The 20,861-nt window shown below is 39.1% G+C and overlaps 1 protein-coding gene across 4 annotated transcripts in view; it reads left to right on the top strand.

The window, feature by feature from the left end:
• Positions 1–20,861, top strand: part of ARMC8 (armadillo repeat containing 8) — a 57,795-nt gene that overhangs the window by 28,775 nt on the left and 8,159 nt on the right. For 2 of the 4 annotated variants that reach the window (XM_072344604.1, XM_072344607.1), the window contains 12 exons: positions 2,926–2,985; positions 3,796–3,876; positions 6,079–6,154; positions 6,245–6,335; positions 10,104–10,164; positions 11,165–11,365; positions 13,741–13,836; positions 15,479–15,561; positions 15,878–15,959; positions 18,271–18,357; positions 19,572–19,664; positions 20,154–20,303. In XM_072344604.1, the coding sequence (XP_072200705.1) occupies positions 2,926–2,985; positions 3,796–3,876; positions 6,079–6,154; positions 6,245–6,335; positions 10,104–10,164; positions 11,165–11,365; positions 13,741–13,836; positions 15,479–15,561; positions 15,878–15,959; positions 18,271–18,357; positions 19,572–19,664; positions 20,154–20,303 (1,161 nt within the window). The remainder of the gene's footprint in view (positions 1–2,925; positions 2,986–3,795; positions 3,877–6,078; positions 6,155–6,244; positions 6,336–10,103; positions 10,165–11,164; positions 11,366–13,740; positions 13,837–15,478; positions 15,562–15,877; positions 15,960–18,270; positions 18,358–19,571; positions 19,665–20,153; positions 20,304–20,861) is intronic. The other 2 variants (XM_072344605.1, XM_072344608.1) reach the window with 1 other exon arrangement.

The raw sequence follows: 20,861 nt of genomic DNA on the forward strand, positions 1-20,861 counted from the left end.
TATAAAGTAACTGATTCAGTTCAGTGTGGAAAACCAAAATTGTGTAGCATCTGTCCTTTATAGCTACAGTTTATAACTAAAGACAAATAGTCTGTATTTATCTGCTGGACTGGCAAGTAACGATGTTAAAATGTCTTGAATTGAAAAGTATTTACCTCCAAAAATATCTGTCTCATAATTTAAAAATGAGTCTTCTGGGACTGTAAATTATTTCTTTGTCTGTCTCTACCTTGGCATGCGTGTTCATCCAATTCAGTTTCTTCTGTTACATGAAATCGAAGACACTAAAGCGATTTAAAAATTCAACTCAGCTGCTAATATGTAGAGAATTGTTGAAATCAAGTGTAGATAAAGTCCTGTGCCGGACTGTATAAGCTCAGATCTGTAGTTAATATTGGAAGACAAATTTGGTATTTTAAGAAGGATGCACCGGTGCCATTCCTTTCTGCTGTGGGAAGGTTGTCACACGAGGTGTTTTGATTGTTTCCGTCTTGACCTGATGGGAACAAGTAAGTTGTACCTGTCTAATGACAAACATGGGCACCTCAAGTTTAAATAGGCCTTGACAGTGTCTGTAATAGACAGAGTAACCTGAACGACTGAAAGATCAGGCCATCACACAGGACTGACTGTACATGGATGCAGAAGTCTGTCGATCCAGGTGGAACTTATCTCAGTGGCAGAAGCCTTGCTGTCTGAGTGCAAACTGCTGAGTAAAGTCAGGTAACTAACCCAGCTTGAACACACTTGTAATCTCCTTCCACGTGAACAGCTTCCTTTTAACTCTGTGAAGTCCTGCTGACTTGCCTCTCAGATGTATAGTTAACAAAAGAGTAGCCCAGTCACATAATAAGAGGAGAATAAGGAAGGTCTTATGAACTTGCCGTGCTGTTTTCAGCACCACTCCAAGCAACAAATCCTGCTCCAGCTCAAACCAAACTTGGAGTGAATGTTTTGAAAAATCCAAAGGTTTTGGAAAAAAAAGGCGACGTTGCAAACAGGGAGAAGCCTGAATGCACAATAAAAGCAGAGCAATAGGTATGAAGGATGGGGCCTATATCTGTAGAATAAATACCTTGCTGCAGAGCAAAGAAAAATATTTGTAATTGAGCTCATTTCTTTCTTGTTCTGGCTAATGCCCCTTTCTTTCTTACTTTGATTATTTCTTGGATTTCCTATCTGGGAAATAAGATGTAAAATCAGTTGTTGTATTCTGGCGTGATACAATATTTCTAGTGCAGGCATGCAGAACTTGCAGGAGATTTTCTGATGTATGTGGAAAGTACGTTCTTATTAAAACGTATCAAATACTTCTGAAAGCCTCAGTGTTCAGAATGTTTTAAAATGAAGTCTTCATCTCCTACCCTAAAAAAAACATGGCTGAGAACCCTATATAATTTTTCCCTGGATAAATAAGTTAGTACAAGGTTTGTAATTCAGGTAAGCCTTAACATATTAGTGTATGTATCAATGTTTATATTTTTTTCTTCGTATTAATAGATACACACAAAATGTATGGCATATCACAGCTCCTGTCCTCCTTGTTTCTACATACTCTTCTCTGCTTAGATCTTGTGCTCCATTCTCTCTTTCTGGTCAGAGAGTTGTGTTTGGTCAAGCTGTTGGGGTTCCTTCTTTCTTACCTGCTCCAATTTCAGCCCAGACCTGTTCTACTTAGCTAGGAAATCCTTAATTCAGGTTCCTAGCATATTGCTCTTGTTGTCTGCTTCAAGATCATGCTTTTATTGCTTTTCACTGCATTTTTGGAGTTAAAATTGAGCAGTGGAATATGTTGACTCTGGAGAAGAGCCATCTTAAGGACGCTGTTGGTCTACAGGGGGAAATGATACAGTTTTCAGCATACATAGCTACGACTCTATCAACATGTAATCAAAACCAAGCAAACTGAAGCTGGATTGTGCTCAAGGCATGCTAAAATGCAAGTCAAAACTTACTTTTAAAGGTCCTCTCTATCACACATGATTTATTTCCAGAGAAAGTGAGTAGGTAAGCTTTACTGTTTTAAACATCAAATTAGGAAGATCTGGTATGCATTTGGAAACAAGCAGTTGTATAAGTAGTTTGAAATGATAGTGTTGGAAAATTACTTTGAATGTGGTGGTATCTCTGTACAAGTGATATGTTCACCACTGGTTGAAAATTAAACTCATGTCCAGGAGAGATCCAGGATAGAGCCTGTAATCAGGGCAGTTTCCTCCTAAGCCCATTCTGAGAATGATTTCTTATGTGATCCTAGGCCTGAACCAAGATACATTTGCACTTCCATATCTGCATCTAAAATTTCGTTATGGAATGAATTATTATACTCTTCTATTCTCCTGCTTTCTTGAAAATCAGAGTTTTGATAGAAAATAATGCAAGAAATGTTATTTGTCTTTGAAATATTTCATCACTCACTCACATCTGGGGAAAAGAAGACCATAGAATAGAATGGCTTGGGTTGGAAGGGACCTTAAAGATCATCTAGTTCCAACTCTGCTGAAAGGGGGTTTCAGATCCCTGAAATAGAACTGGCTCCTGCAACTGTGATAGGATGCCCAGAGAAAAACAAAGCCAAAAGGCCCTGCAATTAAGCTGGTGTCTGAGATGCTTGGAATTAGAAAGGAAGGATACAGTGTAATCTGAAGATTTCACCTGTGTATTTGAAGCTGTCTGCATTTCAGTTAGAACTCAGCCTGTGTGTGCATTGAACAAGCAGAATTGGTGTGTGCAGACAGTGTGTGTGTGAAAGAATCCAATCTGTACATCAACTTCTGCAGCTATGAATACAGAGTTTGACATCTGCATCTCATTGAAAGTCACTAATGCCCATGGGTTACTACAACAATCTAGGTCAATATGAGTTTTTTTTTTAACTTCTGAGTTCATTCATATTTTTCACATATTTCAATATCTGTTCTTCAGCTTCAACACTGGCATAGCTGCGGCTTTAAATCATTGCCTCAGCCACTTCTGTGTGCCAATGTAAGTTGTTTTCCTACTTCAACCATGCTATTTTGATTGTGTTTTTTTAATAGAAAGCTCTTGGTGGCAGTAGCAGCTGAAGCATCTCTTAAAGCACCAGATGTGTTGCATCTAAAAGTAATTCTCACGCTCTTTTTCTTAGAGTAAGGGATGTTCCAAAAATGTTCTTTTGAATACAAAGAGAATCTGATTTCAGCTGAATATCAAATGTGGAAATAAAGTGTCACTTATGCTTCCTAGGGTGTGTACATATGCCCATAAGCCCAGCCGGGTTTGAACAAGAAATTGAGTGAAGATACTTTCTGCATTTGCAGAGTAGTCAAGAAAATGTATCAGGGTATGATTAGTGGTGTGATATCCCAAAAGGTAGATTCCAGTTGTGCCCGTGTTTAATGTAGAGGTGGCTAGAGTCATGACTCTACTTCTAAGGAGGAGTTTGCAAGTCTCCCAGGAGACTGTTGAGAGTTGTGAGGCCTCTTGGGCTTTTCTTGGTTTGTTTGACCTCGTTGAGTCTTGTCATGCTACAGAATTTCCGATCCTTTTCTACTGCAGAATTCAGTATTTGTGTTTAATTCAAAACGCTTTTTAAATTTAGAGGAAAATGTCAGATTATCAGAAAAGGACAAATGCTGTAAAGTAAGATTTGGGCTTCTTTCTTGAAAAGATAAGTTGATATGCCAACTGATTACAAAACACGTGCTGGTGAATCTACCTTTGAATAGTAAAATAATAATAGTTGAGGTAATAGTAATCTTTCACATGTTCCTTAAAAATAAATGAATAAATTGCATTTTATATTTTCCTTTGTAGGGTCCAGACCACCAGACAATCTTGTTTAACCACGGAGCAGTTCAGAATATCGCACACCTGTTAGTCTCCACTTCCTACAAAGTAAGACATGGAAATTATTCAGTGTCTTATGAAAGGGATCCCAACGATCACGATAAAAGCTATGTATGCGTGTATGACCTAGAACTGTTAATATGTGTAATGTCTGTTTCTAGAATAACAATCGCTTTTACCTGTCGTGTGGTTTTTCTGTCAAAATGAGGCCTGTTATTTTGGAATGCTCTGTAAACTTCCATCTAGTAAACATGGAAGTTTGGTGGCCCTGCCAGGCAGGGGGGGTTGGAGCTTCATGATCCTTGAGGCCCCTTCCAACCTGGGTCATTCTGTGATTTTGTGACATCTTTACTTCAGGCAGATCTGGGATTCATTGATCTGAAGGATGATCACTTGGCAAGCATAAGAAAAAGAAAAGAAAATAAGACTGGTCTAATTTGCTGAACGCTACAGGAGAAAGACCAGTTAAGCAGAAGAAAAGCAAAAATGAGCTTTCCTAAAGAGAAGATACACTTGTAAAAACATGAGCTTGGAATCTGTGAGGGTCACCAGCTACCAGCATTTTGTGCTCATTGAGTCTCACAGGTCTTGGCTCCATCCCTTTTTATGCTTTCAAGAGTCCATCCTGGGCTATCTGAAAATGCCATGCCGCTTCATTTTACAAATCCTGTTTGAAGTACGATATTCTCAGTATTTTGTTACTGGGACTGACAGGTGTGTTTTCTGTCTTTCTGTATTAAGTTTTCATCAACTGAAGTCTTTCAGTCTGTGTTGTAAGGTGAATGTTCCAAGTTGTGCACCAGTTTGAACCATTCCTATTCTTTTTTAAATAAAGAAATAGGAGCTGGGTAAGATTTCCCAGTTTCTTTTTCAATGTAACTGATGTTTTTCAGGAATTCAAGCCATTTAGTTCTCATCCAACACTGAGTTTGACTGTTCTCAGTGCTTTTTGATATACAGTCTCTGCTTCCTGTTGCATTGATGCATACATTGTATTCATGAAATCATCTGTTCAGTAAACAGAATGTTGTCAAATAAGGCTTTTGTTTTGAAGCCATGTATCCATTTCTGCTATTTGTTACTCCTGACTTCAGGCTTCAGTGCTATTGATTGTCTTACCTTGGCTGTAATGAGATATAGTATGAGTGCATAGAAGTTTGTTAGTCTTTGCTGTTGTTGTGTGCCTTCAGAATTTTTGGGGAAGGTAGGGTGAACCTAAACCTAACATGCAACAGTCACAAATGCTTTCTTCAGCGGCAGGGATTTTTAGGTTGAAATCTTGCTTCTTAGTTTTATTGTCACACTAAGGAAGTTGTAACAAAAGCATAGAAATACATCGGCAAAATTTACATATATAGGTTCCTCGTTAACGCCTACTACAACATATATAGAACTACAGAGAATGAAGTCAAAAGAACGTGAACTAAATTAGATTCTTTATCTGGGATGATGGTGATGATTTTCCTTGCCTCAAAAAAGAGGTCATAAGGAAGTCATAGGCTACCTTGAGTAGGCAATTGTGAAGGCTTGATGAACCAAAACTTAGTTTCAGATTTGAGGTTACCCAGGGAGGTTGTAGAGTCTCCTTCCTTGGAAATATTCAGAAACCAGCTGCCCTAGCTGATAGATGAAGTTGAACCAGATGATATCCAGAGGTCTCTTCCAACCAACTGAAACAATTCTGTGATCCAGCATAGAGAGCTGTGAATCATTAGTGCACGGGTGATAACTGATGTTATGCAATAACAGTAAAACTTACAGTATATTTTTGTTTTAAGATTAGTTTAAAATCAATTTGATTGGATGATCTCTTCAGAAATATTATTAAATTCACCTTTAAAAACTACTGATACAGTGACATGTGTTTCTAATTCCCTCGAGGTACTCATGAATCCTTGAAAGAGAAAGTACTGGATTTATGATACATCTGGGTTTTTTTTTGCTGCTGTTTGCACGTTTGTGTGAAACCACAAATGAAACTAGTGTTTCTCAATGTCTGCTTCCCACATGCCAGTCCTCGCTTGTGTCTTTGAAAACAGTCCACAATGTGCAGTCTGGAATGGTAATTCCAGCAGGGAGATCACAGGAGTTAAACTGTGAATTAGATGTTTTATCTACTTTTTTATCCATCTAAATTTCATACTGATGATACAGAATTATTTCTGCTACCTTGTACGTCAATACAGTCCTGTTTTACTTTTAAGTTAGCATTTACACCTGTGCTTTATTTATTGTTTTTTTTTTACACAGGTTCGAATGCAAGCCTTGAAATGCTTCTCTGTTCTAGCCTTTGAAAACCCACAGGTATCAATGACTCTGGTAAATGGTAAGTATAATGCAGCTGCTGCTTGTTTGATGCTTACTTTATTGATTGATTGAATTAGTATTACTTTGAGTTCTCTTTTGTTACTTACAGTGTCAGTTGATGGAGAACTGTTACCACAGATCTTTGTGAAGATGTTACAAAGGGACAAGCCTATTGAAATGCAGCTCACATCAGCCAAATGGTAATTTTCATTGGGAACTGGAATGCAATAGTGTGCAATTTAGTATTTCTTAACCTTTGGTTCTATCCTCGCTGCAAGTGAGGAAACTAAAACTTTAGGTAGGAATAATCAAAGATGTTATTTATGTTACCTAGATACTTGAAATATTGTTATCACTTAGTAATCTTATTTCTTCTTGAGCCTAAACAAGAAAAAAAACACCTCTGTTTTCTTCAGTTAAACTGCAGTTTTCTCAAGTAGCTTGAACTTGATGATGTTTTATGTTAAATAGGTTACAGTCAGCAGTATGTCCTTACAAAGTACAATACTGAAATGTAGTTGTGTACTACCAGATAATGTGCTTGTTACACCACCGTCCAGAGAGTTCACTTTGGAGACTATGGCTGTGGTGTATTGAGAACAGTACGCCCTCTCCTAAAATAAGAAGAGAGCAAAACTTGTCACTCTCTCAAATGGTTTAATTAAACATAGATCATTTTTTAAACTTCATATGTTCATGCAGCAGAATTAGTTATTGATTTATTTTAAAGTTCATCTCTCAACTTTCCCTTTTGATATGGGCAGATTCCTGTTTGTTCATGTACGTAACGACTTTGTACCTTGTGACAAAATGTGACAGTTCTGTAACATTAACACTGGGGTTTCACACTCCATAAGCTGGGAAATAACTCTGCTTAAGACCCTTTTTCTTTTATATTGATGAGATGGAATAAATAAATGACTTCAGGTGTTTGAAGAGATATGTCACTATGAACTACTAAAATCAAACGTGATTTGAGAGTTTGGTCATTGATGATTTGATTTGGTCTCCTTTAATTTAATTCTTTCCACTTACAGCTAGTCTAGATTTTGATGGCTTATCTTGGCTTACAGCAATGAGTTCTCTCATTCTATTCACCAAAATAATTTCACCAACGCTTGTCAGAGCAAAGGCTTGAGTTTCTGGCTGAGGAATAAGGATGGGGGCAGTAGGTAGGATGGTCTCTTTTGTCACGTTGCCAGGTTGTGGCGACTTAATCCATTCATGAAAGCAATTATAAATAAGCGTATGTTTGGGAAGGATTGTTTTAGGAAGGTAATCCCACTGTGTGGTGGGAGGCTGGACTGGGGGCTTCCTGCATTCCCTTCTAACAAATCAGGTTTTCTTCAAGTACTGAAGGGGAGGCAAGGTAAATGAACTGTCTAGTAGAAGTCTGTTGTGATCGATTTGTGTTTCTTTGGCAATTGAGAGAAAACAGAGAATTAGGGTTAAAAAAATTGAGTTCATGAGAACTGATTTTTTTTTTTTTAACTTAAGATGCGAGAGCGTTGATTAGTTATGAAGGCAAGTTGCAGTTAGAAATCTATTCTGGCTTTGGTTTCTCCTTGTTCTAGGATAAACGCTCTCAGATATATTGGTATTCTTTACTAATCCGCTTTGGTTTGGAAGGATTTGGCTGGTGAATCTCTCATTTTTGGCTCTAATGGACTTTTGAAAGCACAGAAGAAAAAAATGTGCAACGAAAAGCAAAAAAAAGAACTACAAGAATGAGGGGAACAAACCAGTATCTTGTGCTTCAAGAATGGGCTCCTAATTAGTCTGTGGGCAGCCTTCTTTCCTAGGGCACTGAAGGCATCAGTTTCATGACAGTGTAAGACTTAAAAAATCTTCCGGCTTTTCTTCTCTAAATCCATTTCCTGCTTGTATCCCTTAAAGTAAGTCTGTATCTCCCTTCACTTCTTCTAGGCTGGAGTAGTAGGTGAAACTGTAACTGTTTTTCTGATACAAAATTAAGACTTCACTTTTGATGTGCCAGTTTTTATTGATTAATGTGGGATTCCTCTCTGGTTTATTGGTGGAGTCCTTAGAATGCAGAAATAGAGTTATTTTGGTGAATTTCTGAAGCCTTCTGCTAAGCTAGTTTTAATCTAGACTGGAATGCAGGTATATCTTAGGAAGCTTCCTTTGCTTTTCAACTGTTGAAGTAGAACTGGAGGATCTGAGTTAATACCTCTTGAAATGGAATAAGGATCCTTCATTTGAACGGTGATTTTGGCAAAGAGGGAGCAACAAGTAGGCCTCTTGGGGGAGTGATTTGCACCTATAAGCAGAGCAGTAACCTTTTCTGCTGAAATTAGTATAATTGCTGCCATCTAAGCCAAGCCTATTTATTTGAAGTACTTTAACTTACTTTGTGTTCAAAGTTGAGTGAGTTTGTCCTGCAAACAGTATCTTAACAAGAATTAATAGCAGCTGCAAGAGTAGTGTTCTCCTGATTGTTCAGACATGAAAATTAGTATTTCCAGCTGTAAGATACAAAGATTGAACAGAAATGTTTAGAAAATAATCTCTGTGTTGCCGAGTCGTATCTGTTTAACTTCTGAGTCATAATAGCTAAAATCTCATAATCAATGTATTTTTATTCACGTCTGTCATTGGTAGGCACTTGGAACAGGTTCAGTGATGTTATTAAAGACGTGGGAACTCTGGGTACTTTTAAAAATCATAGGAATGCAGTGAAACATGGTGTTATTAATGTTGGCATATTATTACTGAGCAGTCGTGATTGGCCTTATATATGGTTTCAACCAGCCCAACCGAGAATTGAAATGGTAGTCTTAAGTCACCTTCTCTAAATGGCAGTTGGTTTTTTTTTCTTAACCTCCCACTTTCGACACAATAAAAGCCAGTTACAATGGCTTAGTTTGAAAGCTAAAACAAGGTACTTGACTACTCCTGCACTGAAGCACTGAGTCTCCTAAATTAATGCCTAGCTCAGATGTTGGTTGACAAAATATTGGTTGACTCTTGGCTGAACATGAGCCAGCAGTGTGCCCAGGCATCCTGGCTTATATCAGAAACAGTGCAGCCAGCAGGAGCAGGGAAGTGATCGTCCCTCTGGACTCAGTGCTGCTGAGGCTGCACCTTGAGTGCTGTGTCCAGTTTTGGGCCCCTCACTACAGTGAGACATTGAGGCCCTGGACCGTGTTTACAGAAGGACAATGAAGCTGGGGTCTGGAGCACAAGACTTACAAGGGGCATCTGAGGGACCAGGGGTAAGTCAGTCTGGTGGAGGCTTAGGAGTGACCTTAATGCTCTCTGCAACCATCCGAAGGGACTTTGTGGTGTGCTGGAGTTCGGCCTCTTCTCTAATGGAACTAGTGATAGGACTAGAGGGAATGGCCTTAAGTTCCACCAGGGAGATTCAGGTGGTTGGACATTAGGAAATATGGCTTCTCTGAGAGGGTGATAAGGCACTGGAATGGGCTGCCAGGGTGGAGAAGTGTTTGAATGTCGTGCTGAGGGACGTGGCTTAGTGGGAAGTATTGGTGATAGGTGGATGGTTGGACTTGATGATGTTGGAGGTGTTTTCCAACCTCGGTGATTCTATGACTTAAGCTGTCAGCCCTCTGTTGAGCCTCTCCTTATTGTTTGTGGGCAGTATAGGACAGATCTGTGCGTATTGCTGTTTTATCCTAGTGAATGTAGTTAACTTTGTTCTGTTATTGTAAGAGATTTGTACATCAGTCGAGCTTCTTGGTTAGTCCTTTTTTTGACCTGTGTGGTGTACGTGTTGGTCAGTGCTCCAGCAAGATGTTCTGTGCTATAAATCTCCTTGTAAGTGTGCGTGTTGTAATTTGGTCATGTGCCCAACTCCAGTAAGCTCAAATGTATGGAAATCAATCAAAAGGGGAGCACATTTCATTAGTGCAGCTGGTTGTTCTGCATTGTTTTAAGTGCTTAAAAACCAAGGATAAGTGAATTTATGTTTTATTGTGTTGTCGCAGCCTTACTTCCATGTGCAGAGCTGGAGCAATACGGACAGATGACTCTTGCATCGTTCTTAAGGTGAGCTAGTTAGACAATTCTGTTTAAAACAGCATTTTTATGAGGATCTATTCCTGTTTTTATTTGTCTAGTACAAAAAGTAGTGCAGAACCTGTTAAATAGGTAATCTCAAAGCACCAAGTTCTAATGATAGTAATTAAACAAACAAACAGTTGTTCCCTAATTGCTTTAAAACATTTATAGCAGTGTGGCTCTTGTAAGAATTTTTAAATACCAAAATGTTCATATCCAGCAATAAATATTCCGAAGTTTGAAACACAGCAGTTTGAGGTTTGTAATGATGTAACTGTTTGTAAGTAACATGGAAACCACATTTCTACCTTGATCTCTGCATGCGAACAAGGCGCTGTTATCTGTTTCAGAAGACTGTAGTCAGAATGCTTGCACGGTGTATAAAAGGAGCCTGTCAAAACCAGGCTGTTCTTTGAATTTCACAATAGTTTGTCTGAACATCAGTGCTTCATAACGTGGTTAGGGCTGGGGGAGCTGTCTGCAGCGTGTCAGGAACTGTCCCTAAGTCCAGTGTTGTGGTAATGCTGGGGAAAGGGCAGTTTCTTTATAAGATGCTGCACTAAGAAAACACATTTCAGTGTTAATCGCAGTAGAGTATGGCGCATTCACACTGTTTGTTAGGGAGAATTTAGTACCTACCATTCAAGGTAATTACAGATGAAAGTCCACATGTTGGCAGAGTCAGATTTCCATCTCTCCTATCTTTTTAAGCGGATATCCAAAATGCAGTTCATTCCAGTATCACCAGTGTCAGTAGTGACATCTGTTCTAAACGCTTTTTCACTGCATGAGAACTTGGTTGAAAGTAGCCTGATGTATACTCAGTAATGCCTGAACAATTTCTCTGTAGTCTTCAAAATACTTTTAGTCTGAAGGTGCCTGTCCAAATAACATTACTGAGAATTGCTCTAGAATAGCTGTTTGAGTTTCTTTATGAACATAGCTGTTTCAAACAGTATTTTATTTTTATTCTTTTTAAACTCATCAGACTCTGCCATGTTTGGTTCGAATGTGTAGCAAGGAGAGACTGCTGGAGGAACGAGTAGAAGGAGCAGAAACTCTGGCCTATTTGATTGAAACAGACGTGGAGCTTCAGAGAATTGCCAGCATTACTGACCACCTCATTGTCATGCTTGCTGATTACTTCAAGTATCCCAGCTCAGTGAGTGCCATCACTGATATCAAAAGGGTAGGTTCCTCTGCTGAATCTTGGAAAAACAGTAATAAATGGGCTCAATATGTTTCTTTATTCTATTTAACTCGGCCTTATATCCAAGTTCTTCAATGGAAAGGTTGCCAGAGGTCTGGCCATGACTCTAATGCAACTAGTCCTCAAGTCTTTGTTCATTAGTGGCTCTTTCTGGAGCCTGTAATATCCAAACAAAGAATTTTGTGTATATTTGGGCTGTGCATCTTGTAAGAAGGATGTTGCTGTTCTTTGTGGAACACAGGAAGATGGTTTCTGGATAGTTTAATGCAGCTTCTTCATAAGAGTTTTATGACATTTCCCAAATGTAGCAGTGAAGTACTGGACTAGGGCACCTGTCACGTTGCTCGTGTGCTGAGTTTACAAGGTTTACCTTCAGGAGCTGCTGCCTTTTGTCTTCATAAGAAATAATAGTCCATGTGATGTTGGATGATGTGAATTCATAGATGAAGTTGTGGAAAATGTCAAGTTCAGAGATGGTTCTTTTCTGTTAAGCAGAAAAACCTGGATGCCCTGTATATCGTTTCACATTATCTCCCAGATGTTATCTGCACTTGCAAGAGGTTGGATAAACAGTGATCCAGTATACCTTGGAGGCTTATTTTCATAGGTGTTTTAGGAGCTGTTCTATTCCCAGCTGTGTATACACTTACCAAAGCACTAGTAAATCAGTCAGTCTCGGAAGCAGAGTTGTTCTTGATATTCCTTGTGGGGAAGTATCGTTTGTCAATTCCCTTTTTCTCTCATTCAGTCTAAAGAAAGTACCCCAGAGAAGTGGATTACAGAGCCTTTGTTTTCCTTTGAGACTGTCCCCAGAGGTGGACACACCTCTCAGGCTTTCAAGGGATTGAACTGATTCTGCACGTACAGTTGCTTTTAAGTAGATGTAAAAATGCAAATTAAACATTTTAAAAAAAAACTGTTGGTTGCACTTTAGATTTAAATAAGCAGAAGGAAAATTAGCATTTGGCTGGGGAGCAGTGAGTGTTGGTGGTAGCATCAAAAACATGGCAAAGGTTCTGAACGGGAGCGATTACAGATATTATGACATGGCTTTAAGTGTGCAGAAAGTCTCTAACAATAGTCACCTGGAAGGGCAGGGTGCTTATTTGGAGGAGAAGGAAAAAAACACTTTGAATTACTCCCCAGAAGGTAAAAGAAGGTAAAAACTAGATGAGTGTGGACTTTACAGAACAGATTACTTGTTGTTGTTAAAATATTAAATGTAGGCATAATACATTCTGCTCTAATGATGTATCTGTACCAGGGAAAATTGTTCATACAGCTTAATTTTGGACAGTTCTTTCCTACCAGTAACTTGTTGCTTAATACTGGCATTTTTTCTGGCATTTTGAACATTTAGACTTAAAATGTTGCTTTGTTATGTGGAACCCTTTGGGTTGGAGTTTGCAAGGGTGTCAATCATAGAGCAACATTGGAACTGAAAGCACACGGCAACAATTAAACAACAACTTGGTGCTTTCAGTTTCAATCTGATTATCGTCTCCTCTTTCTGTGCCCCACGATAAAGAGTCCAGCTTCATGTTCTTTGTAATCTTCTTGAGGTGAAGGCTGCTCTTATGTCTAGCAGAGACATAAGAAGAGGAAGCTGAGAACCAGGGTGTTCTCCTTCTGCTCATCCAGGTCTGCTATCTCAAAGTCAAGGCTTTGTATGTGTTCTGCTTCTTGCCTTGCTCACACCTTGCAGGAGCTGGGATGCCACTATTATCCCTACAGCTAAGTGTTCCCACTTGATTATCGTACCCAGTACAGTTGTTCCTGATTTGTGAGTCACATGTCCCATGATGCATCACCCTAATTCACCTGTCTAGAACCTGTGTTGTTACCTTCCCCAAACATCTAGGCAGTTAGCACTTTGGTGTGTTGCCCTTATGACAGGAACTGGAAGTTAACAATCTCCTTAAGCTCTAGGTCCTGTGGTTTAGGGATGAGCTTCAGTTCTGTTGATAAAACTGATTCTGTACTGATTTTTTCCACGTCTTCTGGCTTGTTCCTATAAGTTTCTGTTGGGTAAATAAGACTACTTTTTGCCTTAATATGGTCTGGATGGAGCAGTAACATCTGAGAAGTGTCTTGGCATCAAATTGTTGTAAGCAGATATTCTTTAAGTTGGCTTATCTGTAACTCAACAGTGACATTAACCATACCCTTACATTATTGTGTTCAGATGATGAGTGTGGACATGAGCTGATGAAACAGCGGGTCGTTTGTATTTCTGGCTGTTCTACGTGTGATAGACAAAACCCCAGGAAGCAGCTATTAGTGTACAGCAAATAAGGAAATACCACCTGTAATTTTTAGTGTCTATATTTGATATCTGTACTTTATTTAAATAGCTTGACCATGATTTGAAGCATGCCCATGAGCTGCGCCAGGCTGCTTTCAAGCTGTATGCTTCCCTTGGAGCAAACGATGAAGACATTCGAAAAAAGGTGAGCAAAAATGTTAGCAATGAGGCAGAGCTATAGTTGAAGGGCAGTGCAAGAGCTTGGGTGTCTGTTTTGCTCCTTCCAACTCTTTATCTTTGTTTTGCTGTTAGTTGAGTTGTGAAGGCTTGCTTTCTGTTACATTAACAGTTCTACAGCGCGCTTTCTTTGAGTGGGATTTGAAGAAAATTTGTCTTTCGGTAACAAAATAGAAGAGTAAGGTTAGTTGGAGTGAATTTTTCATGGTGATGAACTAGATTTTCAGAATAAAGTCTTTCAACATGCTGTGGTCCTTGCTACTCAGAATAGAATGGAATAGCTTGGTAGGAAGGGACCTATAGAGATTATCAGTCCAGCTGTCTAGGCTGTGCAGGGTCATTGCTGTGGCATGTGGGCTTTTAAACATTTCTGCAACATGTGTTTTGGGGGGACAAAATTTGCCTCTGTTATAAAATAAATGTTTACCCAGAAACAAGTCCTAGGAAATCTGATCGTGTTGTGAAACCAAGTCACAATTGATTCCATGATTCCAAAGTGACCGAGGGGCTTGTGCTATTAGAATATTATGGTGTGAAGGAGGACAGATTATACTCAAACAATGAAGAAAAGATGGGAAGATAGGAGTAGTCATGTAGTTAAAAGTTTGAAATTTAGTGTGGGGTTGCTATGTCAAAGTAAAATATAAGGCACAAGAGGCAGGATGGATGAAAAGTATGGGCAGGTAGGAGGTGGGAAAACATTCAGTTGAGAAGATAACAAGTAGGAGGATTTTTTCAGTGGGGACCCATTCAGAATCTCCAGTTTTCACAGAATCATAGACTTGTTTGAGTTGGAATGGACCCGTAAGGGCCATCCAGCCCAACTCGCCTGCAACAGAGACACCTGCAGCTCCGCCGGATGCTCAGAGCCCCATCCAGCCTGACCTTGGATCTCCGTGTCTCCAAAGATTGTAAAAGAAAACAAAACTTCTTCCTTATATCCAATCTAAATCTCCCCTCTTTAAGTTGGAAGCCATTTCCCCTTGTCCTACCACAGCAAACCCAACTGGAGATTCAATTCAAACCCATACATTTCTCTTTCTAATTTCTTTAGTTAATAGCAAGGATCCCTTCTCTTACATTTCAAAGAATTGTCTTTAACAAGTGATGGATGTGAACAGGACAAAGTTGGTTTATTATATAAAGGCCATCTTTCACCATGGTATTAACTCCCTTTTATCCTGGTTTTAAATGCTTGTGCCGGCCATGTCTAAATATGGAAGATGAGCAACTGTATCTTTTCCAGATGGCTTTACCACATGTCTCTAATCTATAGTTTGTATATATTTTGTACACTCACACATGCTGTCTTTCATTTTAGTATAACACTGAGTAATACATTGTACATATTATATGTATTTTTTCTCGATGATTATTCAGGACATTTTGATAGCAGTAGTGGAACAGAGGGTATAGATATCTTCCAAATCATGTGCAGATGCACACTTTGTTCCACTTAGTCTGAGACTCTAAAGTGGCTTGCTGTTTTTAGTTATAGTTTTTGTACGGTATTTAAAACATTGCAGACAGGAAAGAAAAAACAAAAGACAACAGCCCCGTAAATGTTCATATTATTTTATTCATATGATATTGGTTACTTTTTGCTCTAGATCATTGAAACTGAAAATATGATGGACCGTATTGTTAATGGCTTATCTGAATCTAGTATCAAGGTGCGATTAGCTGCAGTCAGGTAGGATGCTTTTTTTGTTTCATACAAACAATTTTTTTTGGTCAAAGTCTGGTGTTGCACTTGGTAGAACTTCAGTTTTTCAAGAGCTGAAGTTAATCTGAAATCTTCTGCTTTTGGAAAACTTGTTAGGGGGAGAAAATGATCCTGGACTAGCACAGTATTTTCTTTTGCTATTTGCAAGCTATTAGTCACCATGTTCTAGGCTGCATTATTATGTGCAAAAGCAACGTGTGTGTGTGTGTGTGTGTGTACGCATAGAAACAGAAGCATACCTCTGTGTACTTTTTTCACAGTGAATCTTTCTTTTCTGTTTTAGATGTTTGCACAGCTTGTCCCGTTCTGTTCAGCAGCTCAGGACAAGTTTTCAGGACCATGCTGTATGGAAACCTTTAATGAAGGTAAGTGAAGTCAAGTTGCAACCACTCGAGTTTTCTGCTTGGGTTATAATAACACGGAGGATGTGGTGTATGTTTAATTTGCGTGTGTTTCTGTAGAGTCATAGCATATATGACCCAGAAATCAAATTCCATGCCAAGAGTGCTGTGGTCCAGTCCATGCTTTGCTATTTTTTCATCTTTTTTTTTCCTGTGATCAGTTAATAAAGCTACATTATCCCTAATTTTTAGTCTTGCAGGACACTAGGACTGTATATCCTTCAGTTAAGAGTAGGTGGAACAGCTCAGGCTGTGTCTGTAAGTGCTACAAGAGAATGTAGGTCTGTTTTCTGCTGTAGTTGTCTAGTTCTCATTGCAAATACTAAAACTGAAGTTGAAGAACTCAGCAAAGACGTTTTAAAATACTTTTTTTTTTTTTTTAATAAAATGCTATTGTGCACAAGGTTAAAATGTATCTAAATGTATCTATTGTTCGTGCCCTGTAATGTGATTGTCGCTAAGTGCAGATAGACCAGTTTCTTAGTGTCAGCGTTTTTTAGCTCTCGAGAATGGGGAATGAGGCAATTCTGCAAGGAGCCTGAATGCTTAGGCAATGTAGAAGCCCTTGAGAATCACCATGTCTGAAATGAGCCAGACTCTATGCAGAAGTACAATAGCCATGCCAGAGGAAGCCTCATCAGCAAAGTTGAACTGATGAACCTGATAGTGAGACACAGTTACATGAGCTGACAGACTTCAAGCTTCAGTCAAAGTGCTGTAAGGAAGTAAAAGATCAGGAGATCTTTCAGCTGTTGCTGGTGGCTTGGGTGATTGTGTCCAAGAAGGATGCCTGTTGGACACACTGCTCAGGCCTGCACAAAGTCTCACTGACTTTCTCTGATCTGCTTATGTTCTAATTCTCAGAAATAACGGACTACACAAAACTGATGTGCTGGTCATCTTATTGGCCTTATATGAGGCTTGTGTGAATTAGAAGCCCTAAAGTGTGGGTCTACTTTGTATTATAGTTTCACGATGGAAATGACAGAGTGGTTACTTTCTGACAAGATATACTACACTGTACCTACTACACGCAAAGTGCTGATTCTTGAGTAGTATTTATGAATTGTGATGATAATCTGTGGGTTAATTAATCAGTTTTAATTGGCAAGTCAAGAGAGATTTGACCATGCAAGTTCTGCACAGTCACTGTGGCATGATTCTCTGATGATCAATACTTGTGGTTGTCATCTGAAAGGGCTTGGAGGGAATGGTTTGAATATCTAAAAGGTTGCAAAAATCCCAGCTTGGAAACATGAAAACATCTAGAAATGTAAAACTAAAGAAGCACAACCAGTTTAGAAGGAGAGCTGTGTGAAAAAACTTTGCAAACACAGCTGCTGGCTGTTGCTTATGGTGATTTTTATTAAATAAGCTGGAGTCAGGAGCTTCTGGATGCTCATCCCAAAATGGCAGGAACTATTCTTAAGTGAAAAATAAAATACATTTTAAATAAAAATAAATAATATTTCTTTATATAAATATATACAAATATATTTATTTAATGTTATTAATGACTATGTAAGTTTCTTCTCTCTTCCTTAGCATATATAGCTGTATTGAAGAGAAAGGCTTACATCTACAGAGCAGGTGTAAATGCACTTCTGTGCAAAACTCTGTGACCAGAGTAATTGTTAATGTTTGCATCACCTTCACCCGTTCCCCTTTCATTGCTGGAAGATCAGTTGCATCCTCCTTACCTTGTTGATCTCTTCCAGACCACACTGGGGGGATGTTCTGTTTAAGAATGGCATGTGTGGGTCCCCACTGACATCTTGGTGTACCTAAGAGAGTTGAACTTGTTAGAGGTTTCTCACTTTCCCAAAAGGACAAGTACAACAAAATTAGCTGTATTGTGTTGTGCTCTCCTCAAGGTACAGAGGCTTCGAGGAGACTCCTGGAGCTTCCTTTTTTTAAGCATGGTGCAGAGGTGTTCTGCAGCTACAGCCTGTTGCAAGAATGGCCGCTGAGCAGAGTAGATCCGTGCTTTGCAGAACAGGGCTTCGTTCCCCTTGATTTCTTCTAAAACCCACGTGAAAGCTCTCAAATCTGACTTATGAGAAAGAGCTTTGCATTGCTCCAGCTTGTCATATAGTGAGAAGTATCACATGGAGTTGAATGAGTGCTGTCTGAATCTGCACTGCGAGCATCAAAGCATCTCCAAATGCATAGCATAACAAAGTGCAGCACAGTTACAAGTATTCCATTTCACAGCAGTCCCTGCCTTACCCTACTAACTGACAGAGATTCTCCATTCTCCCCTTCATGACAACAGGTTTTACAGAATGCTCCGAATGAAATTCTGATAGTAGCATCTTCTACACTATGCAATCTTCTTCTAGAATTCTCACCGAGCAAAGAGGTTAGTGTTTGTTACCTCTTATTGTTTCTGGATAAAAGCTACCCTACAGGGGGGTTCAATAAGTGTAAGGGTATCCTGGTGGGTAGGAACGACGTGTTATTTGTCATAGAGTTGTAACGTTAGGCAGATTGAAATCACTGATTGCTTGCTAATATCAAGTAAACCTGCTTACAGTTCTGTGACACTTAAATATTGTTGAATAGTTAAATGTAGTCTATGAAGGGGGGGGAAAAAAAAGTAGAAATGAATTTTTTGACTCCTAGAATAATGGTTATCTTAAAACAAAAACAACTCGAGAGCACCAAGAAAACAAACTTTAATTGGGGATATGATTGTCTTACAGAGTTACTGCTGTGATCTTGAAAATGCTGCCATAGCTCGACTGAGAGGTTTTTATTTTTCTTGACTGAAAGATAGGGGGTATCTGCTGTGAGTTCTGTGTCACATCTGGGTTTATACAATCCATACTCTATAAAATGGAGCCTTTTCCCGTGTCAGAAACACTGCTGAATTACAGAATACATCTGTATTTTTAAGTATATTGCGTTTTTTCTATATAGTATTTTCAAAATTATATGCAAATTATCAGTCACTGAAAGCTGAAAACAGGTCTGTGCTCTTCTCTGCAAAAGAGCTGAGTCAAAAGGTAAAACATTTTGGAAGTTCTCCTATCTGTTGTGTCTGTTCTTTGTGAGCCAATCACCAAGACCATGAAGAACCATTGTGGTTCCCTGGCAGCTCATTGCAGTGCACAGACACATGGGACCAGGTGAACTGTGGCACAAACTGATGTCTGTTTCTGTTACAGACTTGGGTTGGAAGGGACCTTACAGCCCACCCAGCCCCAACCCCTGCCGTGGGCTGGCTGCTCTCCACCAGCTCAGGCTGCACAAGGTCTCATCCAGCTTGGTCCTGGAACCTCCAGGGATGTGGCAGCCACACTTCTGTGAGCAGCAGTGCCAGGGCCTCACCACTCTCTGAGTAAAGAATTCTCTCCCCTCATAGAAAACTACCTTTTAGTGCTCATGAATATGGGGCATGGCTCGGTCAGTTCATCAGAGTGGGCCGAGTGTGTTGGAATCTGAAGAGTGAGATATAAGCAAGGCCTTTTTAAAAAATATATATTTACTTTTATTTGTATGCCTGATTATATGGAGTATTGTTTTAAAAGTCTGTTGTTGGTTTTTTTTTTTGTCCCAACTTGTTCATTTTAGCCTATTTTGGAATCAGGAGCCATAGAACTTCTGTGTAGTTTAACACAAAGTGAAAATCTTGCCTTGCGAGTGAACGGCATTTGGGCTTTAATGGTGAGTAAAATACTGATGGAAAACTGCTTGCAATTGCATTTCTGGAGTACTTTGTTAATGTGACTTAAGGAACTTGTGAGTTGTTAATAGAAATAGTGTAAGTGAGGTCTGCTTTTGCATTCTGTCCATCTAAAGAAGGAAAGCAGTGTCAGCCTGGAACACTTCAACAGTTAGAGATGAATAAGAACCCTTTCATTCAGATACTGATTTGGTTGTCCGGATCATTCAGGCAAATATTGGAGCAGTGTCAAAGCATGATGGGCGCAAATAAAAGTGGGTAATAACCAAGTCAGCAAAATCAGCCATGAAACTGTGTGCATATGGATTTATTGCATAGCTAGAAATACTCCCTTATGGGCAATTTACAGTTCTTTGTAAGTTATAACAATTTTGGGACTAATTCAGCAAGGATATTTATATGCTTGCAGGTAACAGTCTCCTAAAAGTAAAAACTAAAGCTTAATGTTTAAAAAGCATTGTCTTTTTCAGAATATGGCATTTCAAGCTGAACAGAAGATCAAATCAGACATCTTACGAGGTCTGAGCACAGAGCAGTTATTCCAGTTGCTTTCTGATTCCGATGTAAATGTTCTGATGAAAACTTTGGGGCTGCTCAGGAACCTTCTGTCTACTCGTCCAGTAAGTAGAGCTGCAAACAGACTTTATTGTGATCCAACATACAGACATGGCAAATTAATGGTTCCTCTTTTTTTTTTGATGAAGATTTTGGCTGAGAATACAAAATGGTTTTTCTGTTTGATTGCTCTTTGGTACGTGGCTAAAATTGAGGGCTCTGCTTTGCTTTTATCCCAGTGTCTGTAAGCAAAAGTTCAAACCAGTGTCAGAAAAACTGGAAAGAATTCTGAACATCCACTTGGTATCTGTTATAAAATACAGCACTGGACAGTTGTGTTTGATCATCAAGTCCATCACATTTAGCTTCCCACAGTGTTTTCCTAAAAACTTGTCCAGAATAGCAGTGAGGGAGCTGCACTTCTGAGTCAGTATGTGGAGAGGTGCTTTGTATTGAGGATACCTAATGGTTCTTCCCTCTTGACACCTGAGATATCTCTGTTCTTACCCAGCTATGTAGTGAGCTCAGACTTGTTGAATTTGACTGTGGGACTGTTCACTTGGGGAAACAAAAATGCATACGTTCATTTTACACACTAAAGTAAAATGGCTTGAAAATGTAAG

This window comes from Excalfactoria chinensis, chromosome 9 (genome assembly GCF_039878825.1).
Source record: "Excalfactoria chinensis isolate bCotChi1 chromosome 9, bCotChi1.hap2, whole genome shotgun sequence".
NCBI classification, from domain to species: Eukaryota; Metazoa; Chordata; class Aves; order Galliformes; family Phasianidae; genus Excalfactoria; species Excalfactoria chinensis.